This window comes from Leucopleurus acutus (assembly GCF_964270905.1).
Source record: "Leucopleurus acutus genome assembly, chromosome: 1".
Lineage (NCBI taxonomy): Eukaryota > Metazoa > Chordata > Mammalia > Artiodactyla > Delphinidae > Leucopleurus > Leucopleurus acutus.
The window spans coordinates 25,575,433-25,595,388 of NC_139142.1; the positions used below are offsets into that span (position 1 = coordinate 25,575,433).

General features: G+C 46.8%; 1 protein-coding gene across 1 annotated transcript in view; it reads right to left on the minus strand.

The window, feature by feature from the left end:
- LRRC74A (leucine rich repeat containing 74A) overlaps positions 1-19,956 on the minus strand; it is a gene marked incomplete at both ends in the record, with an annotated part of 42,957 nt that overhangs the window by 13,732 nt on the left and 9,269 nt on the right. The window contains 8 exons of the mRNA XM_082849694.1: positions 158-240; positions 1,159-1,266; positions 5,528-5,674; positions 8,154-8,249; positions 11,517-11,711; positions 12,078-12,163; positions 15,913-15,994; positions 16,345-16,394. Coding sequence (XP_082705820.1) covers positions 158-240; positions 1,159-1,266; positions 5,528-5,674; positions 8,154-8,249; positions 11,517-11,711; positions 12,078-12,163; positions 15,913-15,994; positions 16,345-16,394 — 847 coding nt within the window. The remainder of the gene's footprint in view (positions 1-157; positions 241-1,158; positions 1,267-5,527; positions 5,675-8,153; positions 8,250-11,516; positions 11,712-12,077; positions 12,164-15,912; positions 15,995-16,344; positions 16,395-19,956) is intronic.

Consider the following 19,956-nt stretch of genomic DNA (forward strand, 5'->3'; position numbering starts at 1 on the left):
CCCTCTCGCCACACCAGGGCCTAACCATTTGCTGTTTGTGTCACCTCCTATCTGCTACAGGGTGGCCCCAGGAGCCAGGGTGCCTTAGAGGGAACCGGGGGCCTGCCCAGGGCAGAAGGGTAGCCCAGATAGGGCCGGACGGCGGGGCTGGGCTGACCTGAAGTCCACCATATCTGTCTTCTCACCCAGCTTCTTTATCAGCTCCCTGACTTGGTACCGGTTTATGGGAACCTTGTTCTGCTGAGGAAGCAGATAGAACATGCAAGGTCAATGGAGCTCTCTGCTCCCCCCAGACCTCTCCCGTCTCACACACACACACACACACACACACACACACACACACACACACCCCACAATGCCTCACTGCCCTTGGGACCACGGCTGGCAACAGTTTCCTCAGTTCAGAAGAAACTGAACCCACACCATGCAGGGCAGGAATAAGTGTCCCCGCCCATGTCTGTGGGCCACTGCCCAGACTCCAGAGCCCCTCTTTTCTCTGGGGAGCAATAGGGGTGAAGGAGATGGGTACCCAGCTGGAGTAGGCGGCAACTTTGCAGCATGGGAAGTTCATCCTTACCTCCCTGCTACCGAGTCTGGCCAGCCCTCTTTACAACGAGCCTGGCACCGAGGGTCTTATCCCCCCACCTGGGCTCACATGAAGTCCTATTCTTGCAGGGCCTGTCCTTCCTAGGGCTGCCCTGGTGACAGACCTCTTCATGCTTGCATTTCAGGGGGCCTTCAGCACCTCCATCATACCCCACATGTGAAGGTGTGGGATTTCAGGCAAGATGATAGGGCCAAAGGCGAAATACTGGGGTTTTGGGATGTGGTCTCTTCTCCCACTCCCTTTTAAAATCTGCCCAGTGGCCACATGCAATGGGAGAAAGACCTAGGAGATGAAGAATGTGTGTCTTCAGGCAGCACCTTGGGTCACCAGTGGCACCCAGACGTGCAGTACAGAGAATGACTTCAGCAGGCAGTGGAAGGAGGCCTTAGGTGTCCCTCTGGGTCTAGATAAAGTAGTGGATAAGTTGGCTTCTCATAGCCAATCCCAAGGAGCTCTTTGAGGTGCTCATGCTGTGGCCCGTCTGTCTCTCTCTCTCACACACACCCCTGCGCGTGCACACGTAGTGCCTTTGTCCACAGGAATCCACACACCTGTATCATAGCTTTCCGGAACTCGCCCACAGGCATTGTCGTCCCTCCACTAGGGTTCAAGCTCCTGAAGAAGTCCAGGACTGAGATTTTGTGCTGGTCTGCATAGCTCTGAGAGAAGCAGGAGACACCAGGAGCCTTGTAATATCTACACCAACTCCCCCCAACACACCCCCCAACCCCAGCTTCCCACCCCTGCCCACCCAGACCGAGGTCTGAGGTCAAGCAGAGCCACACGCCACGATGCTTCTGTGTCTGCCCCACCTACACGGAGCAGGCTCTCCTGCCATTCCACGTTCCACAGGCGGAAGGACTGGAGTCGACCCTGCTGAGCGAACTGTGGGAACAGTTTGGAGGGAATAGGGCGGTGATCATGTTTACATGTATTATTTAGTTTTGAAGTTGTCCTGCTAAGACTAGCAAAGATGGTGCTCTATGTACGTGGGTGGGCTGTTGTTAACTCAGAAACCAAAAGACCGAACCGCAGCCAGGTAGTGGGACAGGCAGGAGAGGCTCCCGGTGTTCACAGAATTCTCATCGTTTTATACAAATACTTATATGGAGACATACTGTGTTAGAGTATTTAAAAATAATATTTCACTGTTTTCAATTCAAAGATATTCCCTACTCACATTTAAGGAAAGTATAGATTAATAGAAAGAAGAAAATTAAAAATAACGCATAAATCCAGTTCCACCATCCAGAGGTAGCACCTTGATATATATTTTTTCATCTACCTGTCTATCTATCTACCTGTCTATCTATCTACCTGTCTATCTATCTATCTATCTATCTATCTATCTACCTGTCTATCTATCTATCTACCTGTCTATCTATCTATCTACCTGTCTATCTACCTATCTATCTATCTATTAAACATACTGTTTTATAAAGTGCACTGTATTAATATATTGTGAATTTTCCAATACTATTAAAATATTCTTTTGGGTCCTTTTTTAGTATCTTTTTGTTTCTTTTCCCTTCTGACTCTCGAAAGGCCATAGGCAAGGCCCAGCTTTCTCGATAGATATTTCTGCAGACACCCTGCTCACAGAGGAATTCCTTGGGGATCAGTCCCTGGTCCCTGCTCTCCTCTCCCCACACTTCCCTCTCTGGTGTGCGTTGCCTACACCAGCCCAGCCTGGGGTGAATCCCACCTACGCTTCCAGTTCTGCGTCCCCAGCAGCTGCTCGCACGTCCATGCTGAACCCCACCGACACCTCAATCCTACACGTCTAAAGCAAACCTCCGTCAGCTGAATTCTGCAATCTGTTACTGAGTGCTGCCGCAGATACCATGGGCGGGCTCTCAACACCCACTCCGCTTCCTTCACAGCCCGCCTCTCTATAACACAGAGGCTGGAAAACTAAAAACCAGAATTCCCCAAGCCCCCTTGAAGCTACGGGTCAGAATGGGATGGGTTTTGCCAAGCCCTTGGGTGACGCATATGTGTGACCCATGCGATCTGGAGAGAGCAGGCTGCTGGCAGCCATGGGGGTGGCTTCCCAATTCAGCGGGCGATTCCTGATTGGGCGGCTTCCTGACCTAGGCAGAAGCAACAGTCGTCCTGGCTAGCCAGTTGGGGTGTCTGGGGAGCCATTTCTGGAATCTAAACATAGAGTCTTTCTTCAGCCCTCCTAATGTCTCTGGGGTCTATCGCTCGTAATAGATCCCTCTTTGCTTAACCTAGCGGAGTGGATTCTGTGGTCAGCAACTGAGAGCCTTGATGGGCATAAGGGCCTGTTACTTTGGTAGGTGCTTTTGATAAGACCCAACGTAGCTCCTGCCCCGGAGGAGTTCAGAGTCTTGTGGTGAAAGGGTGAAGGAGAGGGCTGCAGGAGCACGTGGCAAGGGCATATACTCTTGACCAGGAAACCTGAGAAGGGTTGCCCGAGGACGTGACACTCCGGTGCAGACCTAGAGAGTGAGGAGGAGTGAGTGAGACACAGAGGAAGGGTATTTAGGCAGAGGGACTCAGAGTTAATGTTAAGAGAGAACTGATGCAAAAAGGAATGGGGAAGGACTTCCCTGGTGGTGCAGTGGTTAAGAATCCGCCTGCCGATGCAGAAGACACGGGTTTGAGCCCTGCTCCGGGAAGATCCCACATGCCGCGGAGCAACTAAGCTGGTGCGCCACAACTACTGAGGCTGCACTCTAGAGCCCGCGAGCCGCAACTACTGAAGCCCGCGCGCCTAGAGCCAGTGCTCCACAACAAGAGAAGCCACTGCAATGAGAAGCCCGCGCACCGCAAGGGAGACTAGCCCCTGCTCGCCGCAACTAGAGAAAGCCTGTGCGCAGCAACGAAGACCCAACGCAGCCAAAAATAAATAAATAAATTAATTAATTAAAAAAAAAAGGAATGGGGAGAAATCCAGTGGGGCTGAAATGTAGAGCGGGGGGAGGTTGGGAGGGATGAGGCCAGAGCGGGAGGCGGGGCCAGGGGGCGGTCCCTTTTCCCCACAGGACTTCCCTACTGCTGGCAATGTTTCCATCGTTCTTTTAGTCCACTGGGCTTAAAAATTGGGGGTTATCTTTGGCTCTCTCCTCTCCGCACACACCTCCCTTCTCCCAACACACACACACACACACACACACACACACACACACGCACGCACGCACACAACCACTCACCAAGTCCTAGAGATGCTCCATAAAGATATCTCCTACATCTGTACCTCCACTTTCACTGTCCTTTTCAGCCAAGTTACCGTTCTAGCTCTGGAATACTACAATAGTGTCCTCACTGGTGTTCCCAGTCTCATAGTTACCCCCTCAGTTCATTTCCCTCCCCGTTGCCAGAAAAGTTACCCCTCAGTCCTGCTGGATTTACATCACAGCCTCTGCTCAACAACTCGCACTGGCTCCCTGCTCCCTGTGGACTCAACCCTCACTCTGAGCCTAAAATCTGAGGACGGCTGCATCCAGCTCCAGCCTCTCTTTGCAGCCTTGACTCCCAGGCTTCCCTGTGAGACCAGAGCCACACGGTCCGGTTCCCACGCCCCAGACACACTGCGAGCCACTCCCGCTCTGCTCCTTTGCTGGTTGGCATTCTCTTCCCTCCCTCTCTCTGTTGCTCAGCTGCATCTCTTCCGCTTGCCAAGGCCCTTGCCCAGCCCCACCTCTGCCAGGAAGCATCCTTCTCTGGTTGCCTGCAGTGACCTCTAGTTTGGATTGTATTTGCTGCCTTTGTCACTTGTTTATTATTTATCATATGACACTTTTTATTAGAAATGACTGTATCTGTCCCATCTTCCCAACCCGATTGTCGGGCCCCCGAGGGGAAGGACTGTGGTTTGCATCGTATGTATTGTTGAGGCTCTCCTCTGGGATCCCTTTTCTACACTGTTTTAAAACAAGGATCAAGCTCCCACTTTGCATTGGATAACCCCATTCCCACTCTTCTTGCAAAACAGGTTTCCCCTCAGTTCCCCTGACATCATCTTACTTGAAAAGATGTAAAGATACTTCATACCGCTTTGCCTTCTAGAACTTTTCATACAATGATAATTTTCATGCCAGAGCTCTCCTCTTTGGTTCTGGAAACTAAGGCATAGAGCAGACCAACCAGGGGCAGGAAGCAGCCCCAGTGGCAAACACCATGAAGAACCATGTTTACAGGACACCTTCGCAGCTCCTGCTGCCTCAGCAGCAGGTGAGAGCAGGTGGTAGAAACACCAGGCACCCAGCAGCAGGTGAGAGCTGGTGGTAGAAACACCAGGCCTGGGCAGTCGCTGCTCTGTGAGGCTGTCCAACCAGAGGAGCTATAACATCCCTTCCAGCTCTAACATTCTCTGAGTTTTTATTTCCACTGTTTCATCTGCCTCCTGTGACTGCCAGACACAATCTAAGACTTGAGCCAGGGGCAAGGTGACTATGAGGGATAAAACACTTGAGGGCTCCTTGTTAGCTGAAGCCACCAGATAGCCATCCCGACCACAGGGTCAGGACGTCGTGGCATCCTTACCAACTATTGGAAAGAGCCTGCATGAACTGTGTGCTTCTTGCCTGCCAAGCATTGCTCTAAGTCGTGTGCAGTATAGAATTTAATCTTCACAGCACCCTGTGGGGTGGGTGCTATTATCATGCCCATTTTACAGGTGAAGAGACTGAAGTACAGAGCACTTCAGTCACTCGTCTTTCGTTGCAATGGAGGAGCCTGGTTGGTAGAAACCATCTTATTCCAAGGCCCTCCCACTTCAGCCAGTTCTCAGTCCTTCCTCTGGGAGCCAAAAGGAATATTCCACAGCCGAGATGTTCCTTGTCAGCGAGGACTGTGCAGACGCTCTGGGGGAGGAGAAACTCTAGGAAGCTGAGCCAAAGGTCAGCGCTTTCCAGGGGTCCCTGGGGGCTCTTGGAGGAAAGCAGGGCTCACCTGGATCAGTTTCACAGGGTTCGTCCACATGAAGAGGTTTTTCTTGTTAGAGAGGCCTTGCACTGCTTTGTACATCACGTCCAGCTGGGGGTGGACGGCACACACCCCATCCAATATTTTCACAAACTGCTCTGACACCAGCACATTCTGAAGCAGAGAGAGAGGGGATCCGTCAGGGGGAGGGTACTGCCATCGTGCCATCTCCCAGACCAGCGGACTCTCCCAAGCAAAGTCAGTGTGTTGTCTTTTCTAGTTGGTTCTGCGGTGCTGCTCCTAGACTGGGACGGCTCACCTTTTTTAGAGCTTGTGGTTTGACCTGTAAGTTTCCCACGTGATTTTGATCAGATGTCCTAGCTGGGTGCTGGTGGCCTGTCACATACTGTCAACTCACTGTGCTCTCAGAAGGTGAGCATTAGTGTCTGTGTGTGACAGATGAGACACAGCTGTGGGGTTACGAGACTGGTCCCCAAACAAAGGCCCTGAAAAGCCCATTTCTACACCAGTGTTGGTCTTCAGAGCAGGTGCCGTGGCAGAGAGCATCCCTCATTCCAACCATCCCGTCACGGCTCAGAATGCACTGGGAACGCTCCCCTGTGGAAGTGGCCTCTGAGCCGGGTTGGAGGCTGCAGGAGAACATGTGGTCTGTGAAACGGTGTTTGATCAAACCTGGCCTCCCTCAGTGTGATCGACCTGCTTCATTCCTCAGATGTGGTTCTCAGTATCTTTTGTCATTTCAAAGAATTAGATCCATGCTTAAGGGCTGAAGACTTACTCCCTCCCCTTTAGAGACATTCTAGAGAAAGTTCTAGATACATCTACAGTGAAGGGATTCCAACACCACTTAGAGTTACGGCGGCATCGTTGATAAAAGGGAAGGAAAAGTCCAATTGAGACCTATTTGTTCTGGAAGGCTGGTGGAGTAGCAGTGAGATCCCAGCTCATGGGTTTTTATGCCATCTTGGGGCCTAAACAGCACCATTTCTAACGTTTCCTCAGACAGGCAGTGCTGGGGTTCATACCTTCCAACCTACACTGCGGGGGGTGGGGGGGAGGAGACAAATGCTAACAAACTGGGGACCTGTGGTTGAGATTCAGAGGCAGCTTCACGGGGTGCAGGTCAGAGCTATAGGATGAAGGTGGAGGGGGCCTCTGAAGAGGAAGACCCATGAGCGCAGGAAGGAGCCTGGGGCGGGGAGGAAGGGGCGAGGGAATAAAGTGAAAGGAAAAGCAGGTATGGTTTTATAATCGGTGGCAAATTTTACTTATTATTCAGTTCCAAAAAGCTTGGGTTTCAAATTCAAAATATCATCACTGATAGAATTGTAAGGTATTAAAATCTTAACAAAACGTCACATTAGTGTGGCATTAAACACATGTAAAAGGACTTTAACACTGTACCTTTACAGAACTCTAGAATAGGAGGCAGAAGCCCTGCGTTTACTCCTTGCTGTGTTTCTCACTTGCTGTGTGGTCCTGGGCAAGTGACCTAGCCTCTCTGTTTCAGTTTCCTTACATGGAAAATGAGAAAATGAGGAAATGTACTTGCTATGGGTTGAATTGTATCCCCCACAAAAAAAAAATGTTGAAATCCTAACGTCCAGTACCTGTGAATGTGACATTACTGGGAAGGTGATCAAGTTAAAATGAGGTCATTAGGGTGGGCCCTAATCTGATAATGACTGGTGTCCTTATAAAAAAGGGAACACTGGGATATGGAGACAGACACGCCCACAGGGAGAAGCCACTGAGGCTGAAGATAGAGATTAGGGTGATATTTTTACAAGCCAAGGGACAGCAAAGATTGCCAGCAAACTACCAGAAGCTAGGAGAGAAGCAGGAATAGATTCTTCCTCACAGCCCTCTGGAGGAACCAACCCTACCAACACCTTGATCTTGGACTCCTAGCCTCCAGAACTGTGAGACAATAAATTTCAGCCACTTGGTTTGTGTACTTTGCCATGGCAGCCCTAGGTCATGGATACACTCTACCTACCTCCCAGGGTAGGACTAAATGAACTGGTGTCTATAAAATGACTTTGGGGCTAAAAAAAAGAGTATAGAATAGTAGACAAGTATAGGATATGGTTGGCACCAGCTCCCACCTCTAGGATGATTCCGGCGAGAGTAGCTGGCAGAGTGGAGTCACCTCCTCAGGCTTCTCTCCTCCATCAAGGTTTTTTTTACACTCAAATACTACTCTGAGTAGGCTGAGTCATGAAATGAAAACACAGGTCTGCACGTGTTTTAATACTCAGAGTCTAAAAATCCTGTGATTCTGGAAGCATTCTAAGGCCCAAAGCCATCCATCGACAAAGCTGACGGTAGACAAGTCTGTTCTGGGGGTCCCCCTGTCTTTGCTTCTGGTGTTCCTCCTCTCTGCCCTCAGACCCACTGTTGGGGGTGCAGGTCCTGGGTTCCCAGGATCTGGTAAATATTTTCACACCATGATGTTTTTGACCGAATGGCTACTCCTACGGAAAGGACCTCTGGAAGGGGCAGAGTCGTACTCTAAAAGGAGTAGCCTTTTCATGGAGCAGTTCTGTGAGGGCCCTGAGGACTAGAGCTGGCACAGTGGCCATGGTAACTGGCTTGCTCCCAAGTACAAGCAAACAATTTGATCACTTACGGAAATGTCAATGTCCTCCATCTTGGATTTGGGGTTCCTCTTGATGGACAGGATAAGTAACACAGCCCCATCCATACTTAGAGGGTTCAGGTAAAGCTGTGGGAGGAAGGGCGAGGCAGAAGAGGCAGAGATGAGGACAGGAGAGCCTGGCTCAGAGCATGGTTTCCATTTCCTCCCATCAAATCTCAATCTCTGTCTTCCTCCCAGACTTCTCTGTAAGCACGCATCTCCCTGTCTATTTGTCATCCATTCACTTGTCCATCTCACTGCTCACCCATCCATCCATCATCCATCCATCCATCCATCCAACATCCATCCGTCCATCCATCCATCATCCATCCGTCCATCCGTCCATCCATCCGTCCATCCATCCATCCATCCAACAATCATCCACATGCCAGTCACTGGGTTAAGTGCTGAGGGATGCACAGGCAAACATGACAAGATCTCTGCCCTCAGGTAGCTTACACTCTAGAGGGGGACACAGGCAAACAAGCAAATGACATCTGAAGTGCAATGATGGCAATGACAGAGGTACCCACTGGTACCGTAGAAAGCGAGGAAAGGGGCATCCAGTATGGTGGAGGGGACACTTGAGCTAAGCCTTGCAGGACTAATGGGGATTAGCTAGGGATGAAGAAGGCAGACAGTCCCAGAGGAGGGAATAAGGTGCAACAAAGAAGACAAGGGGGGGGCTTCCCTGGTGGCGCAGTGGTTGAGAGTCCGCCTGCCAATGCAGGGGACACGGGTTCGTGCCCCAGTCCGGGAAGTTCCCACATGCCGCGGAGCGGCTGGGCCCGTGAGCCATGGCCGCTGAGCCTGCGCGTCCGGAGCCTGTGCTCCGCAGCGGGAGAGGCCACAACAGTGAGAGGCCCGCGTACCGCAAAAAAACAAAAAAAAAGAAGACAAGGGAAAGCAAGTGCAAAGGTGCAGAGGTGTGTGGGGAAAAGTAAACGTTTCGTGAGCAGGAGCAGCGAGCGTGAGGCTACAGAGCTGTGATGGGTCAGATTGCACAGGACTTGGGGGCTTAGCTAAGCACTCAGGGCTTTATCTCAATGGTGCTGTGAGCCACTGCAGCGTGGTATGGAGGTTAACAGCAGGGCGCACGGAGCCCGTTGGCTCTGCTTACTAGTTTTCTGGTCTTGTGTCAGTTCCCTGACAACTGTGTACCTATCGCCTAGGGCTGCACAGAGGGGTCAATACATAACTTCAGGTAAAGCATTCAAAAGAGTGCATGGTACATAGGAAGCAGCCAATGAATGTTACTTATTATTATTGAAGGCTTTCAGCTGATGGTTTCCTGATGAGGCTGACCAAAACTCTATGTCAGGGGGTTCCCAGGCTCTTTCAGTACTCCAGTGAGAAGAGACAGCCTGGAGCCCTGCCCTCATAGGGCTTAGCATCTAGAATCTTTGGTTTGACTCACGTGCGGGGGGAATTCCTTATTTTTCCAAGATTAAGAAAAGGAGGGCTGGGGCTGGCTGTGGAGAGCAACGGATAATTCCTGTAGCAAAACTGATGTGGCCTCCACATATGACCAAACTAAAAGGTATATTTGAAGCTTTTTTTCTTTCACTTTTAAAACAATTTAAAAAATTAAAATAAAATATTTGGTCATCGTAGAAAAAATTTAAAAAGCAGTAGAAAAAAATGTTAAAATTGCTTATATCCCACTAACCAGAGAAAATCCTTTGCCATTTTGCTGAGGCAGCATTTTAGTCTTAAAATTCAGATTCTCTGAACTTTCCTTGGCCTCGTTGGCCACCGACCGAGGCTCAGTCCTTTGCAGGCTGGGTCAGTCTCTCTTCTCTGAGTCACACTTGGTGCTCCTCCAGCCAGGCCGGCCTCTGAGCTCCCCCAGTCACTAGACGGCCACCTGGTCTGGTCTGCAGTCACCACGCTCCCTCCACAGGTTGGAATCTGACTCCCTGTCGTCACCTCAGCAGCTCTAAGGTGGCTGTCCTCTCAAATGGTCGCTCGCCTTCACTGATTCCTAACTCCCATTCTTCTTCTACCAGCACCCCCATGTCCTTGGTCCACATCTTGCGGGAGTCATCTCCACATCTTGCGGGAGTTGGAGCTGCAGTGGAAAGCCAGGTAGAGCTGACATCCCTCTGCCTCTTGCTAGCTGCACGACCTGACAAGTCACACAGCCTCAGTCTTCTCATCTGACAAGTGGGGCTACTGGAGCCCACTTGGTAGGGCTGGGCCATGAAGAAGGAGGCAAATCACTTGATATGGAACCTGGCTTGTGGTAGGAGTCCCAGAAAGGGGACCTATTAATAGAAGTCCTCATCTTACATCAGTTCCCAACTTCCCATGGGCTTCTATGTTATAAATTAGCGTCTATGAGCAAATTGATTTAAAATGAAATATGTATTCATTCTTTCACTTAATAAATATTCAATGAGCATCTGCTCTATGCCCAGGACTCTGCTAGGTACGGGGGATATAGTAATGGGCAAAGCCAAACACGTCTTTGTCTTCAGGAAACTTTCGAACTAGTGGTGACAGTCAAATAGTCACTCAAATGAGAGTATAAGGAAAAACTCCGGTGAGTTCTGTGTGAAGGGGCAAACAGGATGTGAGTGTTCCTGCAGGGTCCCTGGGGAATTGCTGCTCCAGCTGTGCTCTGAGGCAGACCAGCAATTGAGGCCAGTGGAGGGAGCACTGCAGGCCCTGCGGGAACGGAGATGAAAAAAGACCCTGAGGCCATGGCTGGAGTGCGGGGGAGAGTGTGGGGTAAACTAAGGCTGGAGAAGCACACAGGGTGAGAGAACGGGTTTTGAACAACAGAGGCCATGGTGGGGGGGGGGCCTAAGTGGGAGGAGAGTAGGTGTGGGTGGGGATGGGAGTCAGATTTACGCTCAGAATCCGCACTCTGGCCGCAGTGTGGAGAAAACCTGGAGGAGGGAGTTCTCTGGTGGTCCAGTGGTTAGGACTTGGTACTTTCACTGCCAGGGCCGGGGTTCAATCCCTGGTCTGGGAACTAAGATCCCGCAGGCCACTCAGCAAAGAAAAGCAAAGAAACTGGAGGAGACCCAGATGGGAGCAAGGAAGACCCTACCCTGTGCCAGGTGAGAGCAGAGGGTGACACTGGGTTTACAGCAGAGAGACAGCCAAGAACGTACGCACATATGAAGCACAAGGTAGATTTTCTCTCCAGCAACATCCAGCCCCATCGTCCTGCTGCCCCCATGCCAATACACACAGACACACACGTGCATGCACACACATGGACACACGGACACATACACAGATGCACACACATGGAAGCATGGACACACACGTGAATGCACGGACACACACACACACACAAATGCATGCACAAGATGTCCCATTCCCAGCTCGGGTGAAGACTACCTTCAGAACTTTGAGGCTTTCATTCAACTCCAATCCTTTGCTGATTTTGGACAGCCCTTCATTGTTGATGTTGTTGCTGCTGAGGTCTAGGTAGGCCAGGGAGTTGTTGAGTCTGAGGACCTCCCCTAAGGCTGCAGCCCCCTCGTTCCCAAAGCTGTTCATGGAGAGATCCAGTTTCTTCAGGGACACGTTAGCCTGCAGGGAGAAGGGAGAACGACAGCGGCATGAAGGCTGCATGCAACTCAGCCAGCCAACGGGCCCCAATTTTTGTCCCCTGCTCTCATCCAGACAGGGTGCTCAGTGGTCCCCAGGAGGGAGATCAGCCAGATCTTCCCAGATCCCTCCCAGCTGGGCTCAGAGTCTCCAGTACTCTTGAGGCTCATTCCCTTTGGGCTGAGGTCATTCCCTACCCCCTAGTTAAACTGTCGCCTTGAAGTACCCCCAAAGATGCCAACTAGGTTTCAGCAGGGTGAATTTACCCATGGGGAAGGGTTCAAGGTGGCTGACTCAAGGGCTTGGCCATCCTCACCAGGGCTCACACACCACTCCCGGAGGGCTTACCCGGAGACCGCTGCACAAGGCCACCACTCCCTGGATGTAGAGGTGGTTCCAGCTCAGGTCCAGTGACTGGAGCCCCACGTTGAGGGCTGTGGGAGGGAAGGAGTCATCTCAGCGTCCACCACACCCCAGAGAACCCGGTCTCAGGGTTGGCAGAGGTCCATCACATTGGGGATAAGGATCGCTCAATCCTCATGCAAAGCAAAACACGTAGGTAATAATTCATCAGTTATTCATTTAAACGCAAAATTCTAAGATGATTCCCAAGGCTGGCAACAACGTAGTAAAATACTCATACATTGCAGGTGGCGAGCAAATGGTTTACTCTATTTGGCAAAAACTATCTGGTCACAGACATTTTCCTGTTAAAATCTGTTTACTCTATCTCACAGCAATATCACCCCTGAGACTCTTCCTAAGGAGACAGTACAGGATTTAAGAAAAGCGACATGCTTGTAGATGTTTTCCCTGGCATCACTTGTAAAAGTAAGGTTTGTGACTCACAGGGGAAGGGTAAAGCATAACATAAATATCCATCTGGTGGAAAATTAAACAACCATTAAAACAGATGGAGAGAGCACGGCAAACCTTGTATTTACATAGGAACACTATGGTGGGCATGGTGTGTGGTATTGCGCGATGTCTTTTTCATGGAGACCTATGGGAGCAGTGGAGGCCTCAGAATTTCCATCCAGGAGAGCTTTAGGGATACAACCAGGTGGAAGTGTGGAGGCATCAGGCTTGTCTAGGAGTTGGGTTTGCACAGAAATTGCACATTTTTTAACTTAAAGATGCTTTTGCTCACGTGCTACATAGGGCTGGGAAAGCATCCTATTTAAACACTTCATCATTGTTATTTTTATCTGGGGAGGGTGGATGTGCCGAGGACACCATTGGAAGGAGAGACTAAAGTGCTCTTGAAGGATTACTGAGTGGGAGGAATCGCCTTCAGGCCCAGGAAAAATGTGTTATTCTGTTTTATTTATTTATTTTATTATTTTTTTAAAAAAATCTTTGACTGCATTGGGTTTTCGTTGTTGAAAGCGGGCTTTTCTCTAGTTGCAGCGAGCGGGGGCTACTCTTCGTTGCCATGCGCGGGCTTCTTATTGCGGTGGCTTCTCTTGTTGCAGAGCACGGGCTCTAGGCACACGGGCTTCAGTAGTTGTGGCTCGCGGGCTCTAGAGCGCAGGCTCAGTAGCTGTGGCGCACGGGCTTAGTTACTCCGCGGCATGTGGGATCTTCCTGGACCAGGGCTCAAACCCGTGTCCCCTGCATTGGCAGGCGGATTCTTAACCACTGCGCCACCAGGGAAGCCCCTGTTTTATTTTTTATGGACAGAACACTCTGTACTGATCATGTCTTTCTCGTGTCAACCACCAGGACAGACTTTCAGGAAAGTGCACAATACCTTCTATTATATTGAGAACAAACTTTTGTCCTGCCTTCATTCTCTCTCCCTGCCTGTCTCCCTCATCCTATTCTTATTTTTCTCTCCTCTTCTGTGCCAAGTCCCTCACTGAAGTTAAACCTTTTTTTTTTAAAGATTTTGTTTTGATGTGGACCATTTTTTAAGTCTTTATTGAATTTGTTACAATATTGCTTCTGTTTTGTGTTTTGCTTTTTTGGCCACGAGGCATGCGGGATCCTAGCTCCCCGACCAGGGATCGAACCTGCCCCCCTTGCATTGGAAGGCAAAGTCTTAACCACGGGACCATCAGGGAAGTCCCTTAAGTTAAACCTTGCAAGCCTGCCTCTCTTAAATGGCTACAAAATTAAAATTTTAATTCTGTTCTCAACACTTGCTAGCTTTGTGACCTTAAACAGGTTACTTATCCTTCCTGTACTTCTGTTTTCTTATTTATAAAATAGAGATGTTAACCTGTACAAGGTTTTTTTTTTGTGAGGATTGATGTAAAAAGCCTAGTATGATGCCTGTCACATGGTAATCATCTTATATTTGGTAGCTTTAATAATAATAAAGATTCTTTTAAAAACTGCATATAGGGCTTCCCTGTTGGCGCAGTGGTTGAGAGTCCGCCTGCCGATGCAGGGGACATGGGTTCGCGCCCCGGTCCGGGAAGATCCCACATGCCGTGGAGCGGCTGGGCCTGTGAGCCATGGCCGCTGAGCCTCCGCGTCCGGAGCCTGTGCTCCGCAACAGGAGAAGCCACAACAGTGAGAGGTCCGCGTACCGCAAAAAAAAAAAAAAAAAAAAAAGCCCTCCACGGCCAAAAAGGAAAACTCGACTCCTAACTCCTGCCCCCCGCCCCCATACTGTTACTCCCTGAGTTTTCCCTCTAAGTAAATGACACCTGCCTCTAACCAGTGACTGAAACAAAAGAGTCGTGAGGCTATCTCTCCCTTCCCTCCTTCTTCACATCAGCAAGTCCTTTCGGCTTTACTTGCAAAGTATATTCTGAATCCATCCACTGCTCAGGCACTACCTCCTCCCTGAGCTCACGCTGTTGTCCTGTTTAGCCTGGACCCCCACACCAGCCTCCTGACCAGCCTCCCTCTTCCATTCCTGTCCTCGTCAGCTGCGGGCTTCACACAGCACATCTGCCCCTGCACGCCGTACCGTTTCGCCCCACGCTCACATCCTCCACGACTCCTCGTCGTGCCGCGTGGATCCCAGGCTCCTTGTATTTCATGGCTCCCGCGGCCCGACGTCAGGGGCTGCAGGCAACAACCTCTTCTCCTTCCATCCTCCTCCCCTGTCCCCTCTGCTCCAGCCACACTGGCCCCCCAGTTCCTCAAACAGGACGCGCTCCATTCTTTCTGCCTGGAGCCCTGTGTGTCCAGACCCTAGCACGGCTCTTTCTTCTTTGATATTCAGGTTTCAACAAAGAGCCACCCTCCCTGTGGGGCTTCCCTCACCACTCCATCTAGATTAGCGTCCCATCCCTACTGCTAGGAGTCCTTTCCTTTTCTACTCATTCCCCCCAGGAATGAGCATTTAGGTTTCTTTCTTTTATAACACTTTTGCAGTGAAACCTCCCCAGACATCTCTCGCTGTGTATGTGTGAGAGCATCTCTGAGACACGTATAGAGGGGAAACTGTGTCATAGAAAATATATACATTTTTGACGTTAGTAAACACTGTCAAATTGTTCTCCAAAGCGCCTTTACCTAATAGACTTGTGACTGTTCCTATTTCTTGCTTGTATTAGCCCTTGATGTTCTCTGATGGGAAATTTTTACAGCTCTGCTAGATGACAAGGGAGATCTTTTTGTTGTTTTATTTTTCGTGTTTCTAAACATGGGCACTTGGCTTTCTTTTGTCACTGTCCATATGCTTTGACCATTGTTTCATTGGGAATATTTATCACTGCCTAATGGAGCTATAGGATCTTTTATCAATATTCTGAAGAGTAATCTTCTATATGATACAAATTCTGCACATTTCTACTCCTTAACTATTGCTTGTTTTCTATCATTGCCCCACAATGTCTTTTATCACAAGCAAGTTTTAAACTTACCGTTGTCAAATATATGAATCGTTTCTGTTACAGTTTCTGCCACTATTCTGTTACAGTTTCTGCCCATTTCTGTTTAATAATCCGTAGTCTCCCTGAAGTCAGCAAGTTACTTCTCTCTATGTTCTGGTAATCATTTTAAAGTTTACTTCCCACATTCAGGTGTCTGCTCCATTCAAAGTGTACTTCGGGTGTGGTTTACATCACTTTTTATAATCAGAACGTTCAATAACAATAAGAAACCGGAGCTGCAGCTCTGACAAGCTATCATACCCCACGTCCCTCTCCTTTGCTGGTTCCTCCCTCCGCGGATACCCCATGTCCCTCTCCTTTGCTGGTTCCTCCCTCCACGGAAGACTCACCCAGCATCTGCCCCAGGTACTCTCCTGCCTTATCAGAGAACTGGTTGTGACTGAGATCCAGCGACTTAATTCTGTAATTGGTCTAGAGAAAGAAACAGGGCAGAGAGAGGTAATTTTTGTCTTCTTTGTGACTGCAAATACCTCTCTTAGAACAGTGTGGGCCCCCATATGCCAAAAATTAAGTAGACTAGTGTTCTTAGACTGAGGACAATTTCTTGTTCATTTCCTGCTGAACTGTTGATGACTGCTGCGAGAATTTAGCACCATCCAAACAGTCCTACCACTTGCTGAGGTTTTTGATAGGATTGATGGAGTCTAAACACTCTCCAGCTCCCTAAATCAGGCAAGTAGCCTCACCTCCCTGTGCTCAGAGCCACCCATCTCCCGGGGCATCTCTCACATGGCTGGCTGCACCCACCCCTTGCTTCTTACCGATAGGGCTTGGCAAAACAGCTCTGCGGCTTCTTCCTTGAAGTTATTTCCTGTAGTGAAGGGGGGCATTAGCAATGTTCTCCAGACTAAGGCTCCCTTACTCTCCATATCCCAGCCCTGCTAGTCTCTTGCCTTTGGAACAATCAGACGTAGAAAAGGTGGCAAGTACTTAAAGCAAATGTTTGGGCATAGGCGAACACAGGGGAAAAAAGGCAACCAGTTACCATCTCTTTAACGGTCCTTCCCTTCTCTCTCTGCCATGACTGTCCAGGGAGTTCCAGGGGTTGGTACACCATACCCTGTGCACTGACAGCATCAACCCCTAGCCTAACGCCAAAAATGTGTAACATTATAAAAACGCTAATCCAAGTCTGAGCAGCAGGGTTGGGACTAGAGGGATGAATGAGGCACTTGAAAATCTCAGTAATCACGATGGGTAATCTCTTAATATTTTAAAATCCAAATCAATGCAAAAACATCTATGATGAACCAAATTTTAAATAAAAGCAGGATCTGACCCTGTACTTGCATGGCCAGGCCTCACTCGCCTCACCCCGATCTGTCCCTGTTGGATCCTGTTTTTTATTTAAAGTGCTGATTTTTTTTTCATCATGGATTTGTTTTTGCATTAATCTTCACTTTCAAAAATGTTGCATTATTTACTTGGTTACTGAGTTTTTTTGTTGCCCCTTAAGTTTTGTGGCTGAGGTGAGTGCCTCCCTTATCTTACCCTAGCCCTAGATTGCTAAGCGATCTAAAACATTGGTGATTTCCAGAGAATAAATGACACAAACCCCTACACCCAAATTTCTCCTTTGAAACCTTAATAAGCTCTATGCCTCTAGCACCTAAAAAGTGCTTGGCACATAACAAGTGCTCAGTAAATCCTTACTGAATGAATGAAAAAATGAATGAACCCACTGAAACACAAGTACTTCTTTGGCTGTTTCTGGTACCAGTGCAATAAAATGAGATAATAATCTAGTCAATGTATAAAATTAGGCAATCTATTATTCAAATTGTTGTGTTTATACCATTGGTTACCAACAGTGCATTGGCTGTAAGAAATCATTTGGGAAGCTTGATAAAACACAGATTCTTAGATCCCTCTCCCTAAAAATTCTGATTCAGCAGCCTGGGATAGGGCTGGGAAATTTGTAGTTTTGCAAAGAGCTTTCTGTATTAATATTATATTAGAGGTCTTAGCCAATACAGTCAGAAACCTCTCTAGGAGCTATAAATATTGGAAAGAAGAGACAAAAACTTCCATCGTTTGCAGACATGGTCACCTACCTAAATAATCCAAGAAAATTAACAAAATGTTAGAACTAGTAAGATAATTCAATAAAGTGACTGGTAATAGGCTCAGTGTACAAAAATTAATAGCTCTCAAACATACCAATAATAAGTATTGATAATTAGAAAACGTGATAGAAAAACATTCTATTCTCATAAGAATAAAATGATAAAAGACCTAAACATGAAGCTAATATGATATATGCATGACTTATAATGAAGTAAAACTATAAAATTTATTGATGAACATAAAAAAGACCTGAAGAAAGCATGTTCTTAAATGAAGATATCCAATACTTTAAATATGTCAATTCTTTCCTGAATTTACCTAGAATATTAAATATAACCCCAACCAAAATCCCAGTAAGTTTTCTTTTTACTGGAACTTGACAAAATGATTCTAAAATTCAACTGGAGGAGAAACCACATAAGAATAGCCAAGATTACTTTGAAAAAGGTCAGACTTTGTCCACTCAAACATAAAATATATTATAGCATATCATATAATTATAAAACTAATATATTGAATATTACATACTTGATATATCATTTTAATTACAACTAATTATTATATTATATAGCCTATTATAATTTTAACATTCTAAGCATACTAAAACAGTACAGTGTTGGCATAGAAATAGATTAATGAGGTGGGATAGAGACTCTAGAAAGGAACTTATATTTATATGGGAATTTAATAGATGATGACATTCAAATTAGTAAATGGTAGATTATTCAACTAATGATGCTGGGGCACCTGGCTGTGAGTTTTGGAAATAGAATGTTTGACTCCTACCTAATGCCATGAACAAAAATAAGTTCTAGGTATATTGAAGGTCTACATGGAAAAAAACAAAATTACAAAAATATTTGAAGAAAGTAAAGAAAAATATTTTTAAATCTGAAGTAGGAAACCGTTTTTTAAGCAAGACTACAGAAATTAAATCCATAAAAGAAAAGACTGATGAACTTGACAACAGTAAGTATACAAACTTTCATGTAAGAAAACACCATGAAGAAAACCATATGTAACATTCAAGTATGAGTATCTGTAGTATATAAAGAGTGCCTAACACTTAAGAATACAAACAACCCCATATAACAATTGGCCATTTCTTAGAAGAAGAAATTAAAATGAAAATAAGCATCTGAAAAGATGTTCTATTTCAATAGTAATGTGGGACTGTAATAAGGATAAAAATAGTGGTGAACAGTTATTGAATACTTGCGTCCTATGTACTGTTCTAGGTGATTCAGATTTTAATTAACGTAATCCTCACAATCACTGCCTGAGATAGGTAATATAATTGTCCCTAGTTTATAAATGAGAAAAGTGAGTCACAGAAGGGTTAAATAAATTGCCTAGTGTCAAAGCTGGGATCTGAACCCAAGTACTGTGACTTCAACACACTTAACTGTCTGGTTCACAAACAGCTTGGTAATAACCCTTCTGGTGGAGATATAGGGGAAACAGACATTCCATTGGTGGAATTATAACCTGGTATAGTCTTCTTAAGGGAAATTTAGAAATTAATTTTTAACTTCACTAAAACGGGTATACCTTATATTGAATAATTCTGCTCTGGGGTGTCTGTAGAAATACTAGAACATGTGCTCAAAAGATGCATGGATAAGAAAATACTTTAAAAATTATCTGGAAGATTGAAACACTAGAAATGACCTAAATGCACTCCCCTTCAAAAAGGGGGATATTAGATAAATTATGCTATAATCATACCATGAAAAACTACCCAGGAGTTCAAAACAATGAGATAAATCTATCGTTTCTGCCACAGAAAGAAATCCAAGATATATTTAGAGGGGAAAAAAGGAAAATGGGAGAATAATATGTAGTAAAATTCATATTAAAAAATACGTAACCTCTGTTTCTGTATTTTCTCTCTGGATACTTTCGAGATCTTTTTATCTTAGGTGCTTTCACCATGATATACTCAGGTGTGGATTTCTTTTTCCTTTACTGTACTTAGGACTCACCAGGATTCCTGCATCTGAGAATTCATCAGTTCAGGAAACACGTCAGCTATTATTTGCTCATATATTGTTGTCCGCTTCTTCTGGACTGTCTATTAGCTATATTGAGTCTATTCATTCCTTTATATTTTTATCTTTTATATTCGCTATATCTTTATCTTTCTATACTGCAAAGATAGATAAAGTATCCTTTTATCTATTTTCCAGGTCACTAATTTTATTCACTGTATCTAATTTGCTGTTGAATTTATCCAGTGAGTCTCTAATTTCAATAATTATATATTTTTCATTTGTAGAAGTTTTATTTTGGGGGGATCTATTAAA